Source organism: Plasmodium gallinaceum (genome assembly GCF_900005855.1).
Source record: "Plasmodium gallinaceum strain 8A genome assembly, contig: PGAL8A_v1_60, whole genome shotgun sequence".
NCBI classification, from domain to species: Eukaryota; Apicomplexa; class Aconoidasida; order Haemosporida; family Plasmodiidae; genus Plasmodium; species Plasmodium gallinaceum.
This window is the reverse complement of record NW_021628219.1, coordinates 303,564-314,414: the sequence shown is the minus strand read 5'-3', so window position 1 is coordinate 314,414 and position 10,851 is coordinate 303,564. Positions and strand designations below refer to the sequence as shown.

Genomic DNA, 10,851 nt, shown 5'->3' with positions numbered 1-10,851 from the left:
AAAAAAAAAAAAAAAAAAAAAATAATAAATTATAATATTTTAAAATGGTTAAACGAATAAAAAAAAAAAAAAAAACCAAAAACAAAATTTGTTTTAAAAATCATTTTCATCTAACAATTCGGAAAAAAAATTAATATTTAAAATAGTTTCTTTAGCTGAAGAAAGACAAATTTCATTTAAACTTTGTTTATAAGATAAATAATTTTTTAATTTCAATGTATTCAAATATATTATATAAATATAATGATATAAAAACCACGAATTATATAATATTAATAAAATTATTTTCTGATCTTTTTTGTATTTCTTCTTTATTTTATTATTATGTTTATACATATCTGTAACTAATAATCGAAGTTCTTCTTTTTTAAGGTTTTTTTCTTTTTCTTTTTTTTCTAATTTTTTTTTCTGTGAAGAAATTTCTTTTTCTTTTTCTTTTTTTTCATTTTCTACGTTTTTAATTTCTTCATTTAAAATGTTTATCTTATCATCCCACCTATAAAAAAGAAAAAAAAAAAAAAAAAAAAAAAAAATATTAGTATTAACTAAAAATATGAAATAAAAATCTATAATAAAATGGAATGTATGTAAATTATTTGAAAATCAAAAATATTTTTATCAAATATATATAAAAAAAATTTGAAAAAAATATTTATATTTTACTACTTAATTTTAAGTTTGTTCAAATTTAATGAATTAATATATTAATTAATTATTAATTTTTTTTTTTTTTTTTTATTACTCTCTAATGGTTTTATATATATATTCAGATTTTTTAATCATACAATTTGTGTCAATAGATAAAATTTGCTTGTTTAATTTAATATATTTTTTCTGATTTACATTAATTTGAATATTACATTTATTTAAAAGATTGTTATATTTATGTATATTTTTATATATTTGACTATTTTGTTGTGATATTATTTTTTCAATTTGTTTTTTACGATTTTTTATGATATCTAATATTTCAAGAAATATTTTTTTATTCATAGAATCATCAATTTTTATATCTTCTGGTAATAAAGATTTTAAATCTTTATTTTTGAAATTATTTAATTCATCAATTTTTTTTTTTAAATCTGCATTATCTTCATCACTCGAAACAAATTCTGTATTAAATGCTTCTTCATTTTCTCCATCATCCATTTCACTATTTTGTCTATCATAATTTTCATACATTTCAGTACTGTTATTATTAAAATCTTTTTTAAAACTTTCCTTATACATTTTATTATTGTAAGAAAAATTTTGCTTGTTTTTTCCTTTTTTTTCTTCTATATATTTTCTATCATTATTAAAATCCTCTAATGTTTCATCTAAATTATAATAAAGATTATGATTGTTAATATTATATTCATTAAAATTATTTTGAACATTTTTAATTTTATCATTTTGATTTATTCTTCTGTCTACCGTTTGACTATCACTACTATAAAATTCCATTTCATTTAAATTTTTAAAATCATCACTCATATTTTTTTCTTCCATGTTTAAAATATTATCATCATTAAAATAGTATTTGTATTTTTCATTAAGGATATCATTAACTTTAAATAAGTCAACATCCTTTTTATTAGTTACTTTATTTTCTTTATTAATAATTATCAATTTATTTTCATTACAAATATTATAATTGAAGTTATCTATATTTTTCTCTCTTCCTAATAAAAGAGAAAAATTCTCGTCATCCATATTTATATTTATCTTACCCATCAGCAAATCAGCTAATATAATATCGTTAGAAATCAAGCAAGCCATTTCGCTTAATATTATATTCTTATTTTTATCAAAATCAGTTGAGAGTAATTTTATATTTCCATATAAATTATTCATTACTTTTAATTTATTAAGTACACAATTAAAGTTATCTAAATAAAATTTATGTAATAAAATAAAAAAAGATAATTTTTTTTTATCTTTTTTATAAAGAGCAATATTTCCTTTTATTTTATTTAATTCTTCATTTAAACATTTTTTAATTGATGGAGATTCTTCAATCATTTTCTCAATATGAATTAGCTTTTTTCTGTAATTACAAACATTAATATGAACATATTTGTGTTTTCGAAGGACTTTTTTTCTTTTTTTCTCAATTTCTTCTAATTCTTCATATAATTTTTCAATTATACTCATATATTTATTAGATTCATATTGTAAGTTTATGTAATCATTATATGTAAAATTAACATATTCATATTCTTTTTTTAAACTACAAATACTTTTTTTCATTTCATTTTTTTCTTCTACTTTTTTTTTTAATATATCAAATAAAAAGTTCATATCAAGAGATTTCAATTTTTTTCTTATATTAATATACATTTGTACAATTAAATTATTTAGCAAACCAAATTTTCTTAAATTAGAAACATAACTAAATAAACATTGTATATGATTATATATTTTCGAATCATCATATAATACACATTGATTATTATTTGATTCGTTCTCTACAATTGCATTTTCTTCATTCATTAAATCTTCCTTATTATTTATTCTCTTTAAGTTATTACTTGTACAATTTTTTTCGTTATTATCATTTTTACAATTCTCTTCATTTATCACACTACTCATTTTACTATTATTATTATAATCATATATAATACTTTCGCTACTATTTATTTTTTCATGAATATCAAAATTTTCCTTTTTTTTTTTTTTTTTTTTTTTTTTCTTGTCATTCTTCTTCATCCTCTTTTTACTATTTCCCCTTAAATCATCAAATGACATGGTATTTATTAATTCTGTTTCTTTAATTTTCAAATATTTTAAATTAATAATGGAACTTTGGTCAGAAATAAAATTTTTTACACTGTTTAAAATGTGTTCATAAAATGAAGTTTCATTATATAAGTAAAATAGTAAATTATTTAAAATATTAAATTTATATATATAATTATAATAATCTCCTTCAACACTACAAATAAAATTTTTATTGTTTTTTTTTATCAAGATGGTGTCAGTAGCAAATGGATATTTAGAAAAAGTTTCCATGTTTTCATTTGGAAAATATTCTAAATTTTTTATTTCTTCTTTTATATTCATATTATTCTCACTATTATTATAGTTATTATCATTATTACATTTATCATTATCTACATTTTCATGAGTATGATTATTGGTGATCATTTCATTAATATCTGGTATATATGAAAGTATTAGTGATGCATAAAATTTTATTTTATAATTATCTAAATTTGTACATTTATAAATATTTTGAATCATTTTTTCATTACACAATATTAATATTATTTGTTCATTTATTCTTCTTATTCTTCTAACATACTTTTTTCTAGTTTCATGCAAATTTTTTATTTCTTCTTTGATTTTATATTGATTACCTTTAATATCTTTATTATATATTGAATCATTATTTGAACAAACAGAATTATTATCCTTTGAATTATTACTTTTTTTAACTTTATTAAGAAAAAATATATCATTTTTTATATTACCAGAATCTAAACTAAATTCATCTTCATAGCATACATTTTTTATAGGATCCATATTTAAATTGATTTCCATTGAATTTTCATTTTCATCATAACAAAGACTATTACAATCACTTGAGAATGAATACAACGGGGATATACATGAACTCGTAGTAGATTCTGAATCTTCTTTTTTTTTCTTCATATGTTCTTCCTTAATATTATATATTTCATTTTCTTCCTCTTTTCTAACTTTATCAATATCATCTTCATTGTAATTTTCATCTTCTTCTTCTTCATCATCATCTTCTTCTTCATCATCTTCTTCTTCATCATCATCTTCTTCATCATCTTTTTCTTCATCATCCTTTTCTTCATCGTCCTTTTCTTCATAAATATCAATATTACTATTATCATCATTTTTTATAAATTGATCTTTTACATTTTGCTTTTTCCTTTCTGTTTTTTTTTTTCTATTTTCTTCATAATTTTCTTCATAATTTTCTTCATTTTCTTCTCCAATTTCGATACCATATATACTATAGTTGTCGTCATTTTTTTCAATCTTTTCATTTTTATTATTATCACTATTTTTTATTTGTAACAAATATTTGTTTTCATCTTCTTTATCATTTAACATAATTTTCTTATCATTTATTTTTAATTTCATCTTTTTATTTCTATATATATTATTTTTCCTCAACTTTATTTTCAATAAATTTTTTTTCATTTTAAATTTATAATTTCTTTTAAGTATAAAGAATTCACTTATACCAATATTAATAATGAATAAAATAAATTGTAAAATAATATCATTATTTGAAAAATCTCCATACTTTACTTTCTGTTCATAAAATAAGTCTTTTTCTAAGGGATTATATTCAATTTTATATTTTTCAAAATTATCAATATCATTTAAATTAAGATCGTATTTTATAACTTTATCTTTTAGTAGTGATTCAAGAATATTATTTAATAAACTAATATTTTTTTTACTACAAATAATTTCAATTAATTGATAATCCACATTCTTTATATTATGTATTTCATTTTGAATTAACAAAATAGACATTTTTGTCTTATATATAACTTCTTCATCTTTTATTTTTTTATTAATTATTAATAGAGACAAAATAATACAACATATAATTTGAATATTAACATTTTGACTATCATACATATAACCTAATATACTGATTCCTTTATTTGAATTACTTTTCATTGAAAAAAAATTTTGAATTTCATTTAAATGAATGGAAGATAATAATAATAATGATACTAATATATAAATATTAAATGCAATGTTATCAATTTTTTCATCATCTTTTTTTTCTTTCTTTTTATTTATTATATTAAAAATGGTACATATTTCTTTAAAATTATAGATTTTTAAATATTCTAAAAATACATAATTTTTTTTATCTACAATTCGTAATATTGTTTCCGAAGATGTTTTTAACAAAACTTCATTTATATTTTCTCCTAAAAAAAAAAAAAGAAAATAAAATAAAATGAAAAATAAAATATTATATAAAATATTATATAAAATATTAAATAAAATACAAAATAAAGTATTAAATAAAATGCAAAATAAAGTATTAAATTTATAAGAAGAAATTTTTTTTTTTTTTTTTTAAAATTACAAAAAAAATATATATATATATTTTAATATAAATAGGAATATAATTACCTAATAAATTTTCATGAATAATTTCAAAAGCAAATTTCATTAATTGAACATTTAATAAATTTTCTGGAGTTTTTGTATAAGTTAAATGATGAAGAAAAATATTTAAAATAAAAAATTTCATTTCATTGTTTAATTTTAAATTTTTCTTTATATGAAAAAGAAAATTTATAATATCACATTCGGCACTCTTTAATGTATTACTTCTAGACATAAATAAAATATAATTTATTTTTTTCAAAAATTTCTGTATATTAATATAATCACTAATTTTAGTACACATTAATTTAAATAAATATTTTGTTATATTATCTAAGCATAAGAAATCATAAAAATTATCACATAAATATACATTTTTATTTTTTGCAATATTTTTTAAGAATAATTCAAGTTTTTGCCTTCTCCTAATAATATAAAATAAAAAAACATTATAAAATTTATTAAATAAATAAGATGTAACAAAAAAAAAAAAAAATATATATATATATATTATTTATCTATTTATATATTCAAATTTATTTTTTATTTTATCATATTTTATCTTTCTTACTCTTCTATAAAATTATAATTAAATCTACCAAATAATTTCTTTGAAGGTAAAACACTTATCTGTTAAAACATATTAAAAACAAAATTGATAAAATTAAAAAATATATATATATATATATATATATATATATATATATAAATTTATATTTTAAAATTTGTAAATACCTTTTCTAAACATTCATTAAATTTATCATTTAATTCATCTTTTAATTGTATATAAAAAGTGAAAAAATCTGAAAATCTTTTTTTTAAAATTTTCTGACTATTTAAAACTTTAAATTCTAAAATATATTCCTATAGTTAGTATATAAAAAAAAAATAAAAATAAAAATATAAATTCATAAACTTATTTATTTAATAATTTATATATTTATGTATTTATAATAATATTTACCGTATAACTACAAAAACGTCTTTTAACGATATTTGTTCTAATTATATTTATAGTTAAGTTGTCTTTAAATTCATAACTTGAATATTCCTCCATTTTGCAATTAAACATATTACTATTTCTCTTTTTCTTTTTTTTTTTTTTTTTTTATTAGAATATTTTTATAATTATCATATTTATAATTAAAATACTTAATTAGATTTAAAGAAAAAAAATAAAGGGAGATACGTAATAAAAAAAGAAAATAAAAAAAAAAATATAAATAACAATATTTTATAAAAATGCATCTTATATACAAATTTATTTTTTTTTTTTTTTTATCTTTATAATAATGTATATATAAATACAATAAGATTATTAAAAAAAATAAAACCGACCTAAACTATACAAATGTATGTGTAAAAGCATTTGTTTTTATGTATATTAAAATTGAAACTATAGGAATAAAATGAAATATTTATCTTATTTTAATTTTTATTAAAATATATTGTAAATATAAACTAATAAATTTATTTATTTTAAAATGTAGATATATTTATTATCATTAAAACAAAAATTTTCTAAAATATTACTAATATATAAACGCATATAGAAACACATAAAAAATAAGAAGAAAATAACAAAATAAACAAATATATGAAAAAAAAAAAAAAAAAAAAATCAAAAGAATCAAAAAAAAAAAGTATACATATGTATATAAAATAAGAATATTATAATAATTTCAAAAATTAGTTTTGGTTATTTAAGTGTGCATTTCTAATTGTGTGTGTATATAAAACGTATGTATAAACTTTTTTCTATATATATCAAAATGTTTATAAAATTTTTCTATCAAATATTTAAAAATATATATTCATAATTTCTTTTTTTTTTATAATTATTTTTTCTAATATTCACACATCCTTAAATATTTATTATATTTTATTTTTATTTTTATTTTTATTTTTTTTTTTTGTTTGTTTTTCTTTTTTTTGAATAGTATAAATTATTCATCACTATAAATTGTAAATAATATACGATTTTGTTGTATATGATAATAAAAACATTTTTTATAAAAATATTTATATATTAAATATAAAATGACAGAAGTTTTAATTTTTAAAAAAAAGAAAAAAAAAATATAAATATAATATTGTTATAATTTTTTTTTTTTTTTACATAAAATACAAACATATATTAAAATAATTAAATTTAATGAAAAATTCAAAATTATCTAAAAAAAAAAATAACATTTAAATTAATATGATTTACATAGTGCATAAAATATCACATAAAAGATAATATCAAAATTATGATAACTTTAAAAAGATATATATATAATAAAAAAATAAAAATAAAAAAATTAGTGTATATATAGTTTTATTCAAAGAAAATCATAATATACATTTATGTGCATTTTCTTTTTTTACATAAAATGTAAATAAAAAAATATGGATGGAAAAATTTTTTTGACTTAAACTATTTCAAGTACATATTATGTAATTTTTAATTATTTTTTTTTATATTTTTCATTTTATAAATATTTTATATAATAACATTTACTAAATTTTTTTTCTTTTTTAATACAATTTTTTTTCGAAATATATATATAATTTTTTTTTCTATAAAAAGAAAAAAATAAAAATGCTAATTTAAACATTCATATTTAAATAAAAAAAAATACCAATAGTTTTATAAAAATGAACAATGAATATAAATGTTTTTAAAGGAAAGAGAAATTATTTTACAGCTATAGTTAGATTTTATGAATAAATATATTTTTATATAAATAAATTTTACCATTTTTTTACAATTTTTAATAATAATTTATTTTTAACTTTACTTTTTAAAGGATAGAAAATTAAGAGAAGTACCTTATTTATCTCGTTACATTATTTTAGAAAAATTTAAAAAAAAACCTCGTTATATGTCCGAATGTGTTGGTAAATAATAATAGAAAATTTAACAAATAAAAAAATATTTATCAAAACATATAAATGCATATATATATTTTTTTTTTTCCTTTTTTTTGTAAACTTGAAAATATAAAGGAACACCAAGAAGAGCATACGGTTATAATACTTTTGATAAAATTAGATATAAATCTACTTTTAATCCATACGTAAAATTAAATAAAGACAAAAAATATAGACTTGATAATTGGAATTCTAGGTAGTTAAATTATATTTATTTTATTTTTAACTTGTTATATTTTTAATTCATGATGTTTTGTATAGAAATCATGAAATTTTTGACCCATTAAAATGTTATGTAAGAGGTAGCCGAAAAAGTTACGATATTCCTTTTTCAATTTTGCCTAATAAAGATGAATTAGGAAATTTTCATCCTCCTGTGTAAAAAAAAAAAAAAAAAAAAATATTCATTAATATGTTATTACAATATATTTTTTTTTTTTATTAAAAGAAAAATATAAAGAATGTAACAAAAATAATTACAACATATTGTAAATTTTTGTAAATTTATTTTACTTATGAAGTTATGAAGCAATATTGTTTAAAATATTTTTTTTTTTTTTTTAAATAGATTATCAGGAAGATATAAAGCAGACATTGAAAAACAGTATTATATGCATGGTATATATATAATTTCTTATTTCTTTTTCATTTTTATTTAAATTTATTTATTTTATATATATATATATATATATTTTTTTTTTTTTTTTAAGATTTGCCATGGGTTTGGCACAAAAATTTTTACACGGGAACAAATCACTTTTGTGATAATATGGTTGTTGGTAAAAAGAAGTGGTATAGAAAAGAACAACAAAAAGAAAAAATGAAAGAATCAATGAAAAAAATCAATGATTTAGTACTTGAATATAGAGAAGTAAGTTATTAAAAATAAATTTAAAGTGGAAACTTATTGGAAAATTTAATTTATAAATATGTTCTTTTTTTTTTTTTTTTTTTTTTTCATCCTTTTTTCTTTATAGGAATGCAAAAATAAGAAGAGATATAACTTTTTAGAAAATGTTGTGAATACTTTAGGAGAAGAAATTGCACATAAATATATAAGAAAAATTAAAAATGTCTATTTATAATAATTTATAATTAAATGAAAAATTAACATAAAAAGAAAAAAAAAATTTGCTTAAATTGCAAATATAATTTAATTTTTTTTTTTTTTTTTTTTCATTTTAAAGTTATATAGTAGAATAAGAAAAAATAATTTAATATGAGAATTTTTAAAAAATAAAAAAAAAAAAAATCTAATATTTTTTACAAAGTATATAATATATTAAAATAAGGTTGTATATAAATATAATGAAATATTACTCTTTTTTTAAACCTATAATACAAAGTTTTAAACTTCTTAAAAAGGAAATAAACAAAACATTTTATTAGTATATAATATATATTATCATAAATTCAATTTACATAAATTATTTTTTTTTTTCTTTTATTTCTTTTTTCCTTTTTTTTTTTTAAATAAACTTACTTTTTATCAAGATACAAATTAAAACTTTTTAATGTTTTGTTTAAACTTTTTATATAACTAAAAAGATAAAAAAAAAATATATATTAAAAATAAATATTCATATATTTAATGAATTATAGATTATTTTTAATTAAATACTTTTTTGATTTAAATAAATTCTTGTAATAATATTTAAGTAAAAAGAAGAAAAAAAATGAAACAAAGATAATTAAAGGTATGTTATTTGAAGTTTCAATTATCTGTGAAAAATAAAAAAAAAAAAAATTTTTTACGAAATATATTATATATATTTTCTGAAGTGAATAATGTGTAATTATTATGAATATATTATATACATATATATGTGTGTATATTTATTACTATTTTATTATTTCTGAATTTATAGGTAAGAAAAATAAAAAGAGAAATTACAAAAATTATTAAACTAATACGAACTGAGAAAAAAAAGATAAAAAAGGTTAAAAAAATTTTATATATATATATATTATGTATAATAATTTTATTATATATATATTATGTATGTATGTATGTATTAATTTATCTATACTTCTTGATTTAAATTCTATAATTTTTAAATGCTTAAAATTGTCTATTGCAGATGCTTCAAATCTAAGTAAATCTAAAACACATTGAAAAAGTATATGATAAAATAATCATATATTTATTTTTTTACACTTTTTATATTATTATTTTATTTAGTATCTCTTTTCTTCCTTTTGTTTTTTTATAGAATTACCTTCTTTTTGATTTTGATTAATGTTTATAAAATTCAAAGGACATGCTGCATATGACATTTTTTTTTTTTTTATTTATTCAGTAAATGTAAGAATTATGAAAATTTAAAAATATATTGAGAATTTTTTGAAAATTCTTTTAATGTTTTATATTTAACTTTATTTTATTCATATTGTGTTCTTAATATTGTTGTATCTTTTTTTTTTTTTTTTTTCTTTTTTTATCTCTGTGGTAAAAAAATTTCTTAACAAACTGTATGATACTTATGAAAATTAAATTCATGAAATTTAAAATACTTTTTTAGCATCAATAAGCATTAAAAAAAAAAAAATATAAATTTTAAATTTTTTTATTTTTTTTAGTTATTTTACATAAAAAGTGAAAATAAAAATAAAAAATATGTATATATTTATAAAAAAGAAAATTAAAAAAAAGTGAATATCATATAAAAATAAAATGAAATATTAGAGAAAATAAAATTACGAAAATTTGTTAGAATAGATAAAAAAAAAAAAAAAAAAAAAATAGATTATTATAAAAGTATAATAAACTTTTTAGCTAGATGTTATTTTGTTATTATTAAATTACAAATTAACTGTGTGTTAAGAAAACTGATATAA

The 10,851-nt window shown here is 15.5% G+C and overlaps 3 protein-coding genes across 3 annotated transcripts; 1 reads left to right on the top strand and 2 right to left on the bottom strand.

The window, feature by feature from the left end:
* Nucleotides 1–93: 93 nt before the first annotated feature.
* On the bottom strand, nucleotides 94–6,169 carry PGAL8A_00083900 (phosphoinositide-binding protein, putative; the record flags this gene model as incomplete). Its single annotated transcript, XM_028670877.1, has 6 exons — nucleotides 94–496; nucleotides 743–4,913; nucleotides 5,122–5,522; nucleotides 5,669–5,727; nucleotides 5,833–5,961; nucleotides 6,062–6,169. The coding sequence occupies 6 exons, from the start codon at nucleotides 6,167–6,169 to the stop codon at nucleotides 94–96; spliced, it is 5,271 nt and encodes a 1,756-aa protein (XP_028525957.1).
* Nucleotides 6,170–7,744: 1,575 nt separating this feature from the next.
* PGAL8A_00083800 (conserved Plasmodium protein, unknown function) lies at nucleotides 7,745–9,098 on the top strand (the record flags this gene model as incomplete). The annotated part of the gene is made up of 7 exons (XM_028670866.1): nucleotides 7,745–7,792; nucleotides 7,890–7,980; nucleotides 8,089–8,209; nucleotides 8,275–8,391; nucleotides 8,582–8,631; nucleotides 8,724–8,884; nucleotides 8,991–9,098. The coding sequence occupies 7 exons, from the start codon at nucleotides 7,745–7,747 to the stop codon at nucleotides 9,096–9,098; spliced, it is 696 nt and encodes a 231-aa protein (XP_028525956.1).
* Nucleotides 9,099–9,329: 231 nt separating this feature from the next.
* Nucleotides 9,330–10,290, bottom strand: PGAL8A_00083700 (conserved Plasmodium protein, unknown function; the record flags this gene model as incomplete). The annotated part of the gene is made up of 6 exons (XM_028670854.1): nucleotides 9,330–9,369; nucleotides 9,497–9,553; nucleotides 9,635–9,735; nucleotides 9,857–9,930; nucleotides 10,044–10,115; nucleotides 10,233–10,290. The coding sequence occupies 6 exons, from the start codon at nucleotides 10,288–10,290 to the stop codon at nucleotides 9,330–9,332; spliced, it is 402 nt and encodes a 133-aa protein (XP_028525955.1).
* Between the last annotated feature and the right edge of the window lie 561 nt (nucleotides 10,291–10,851).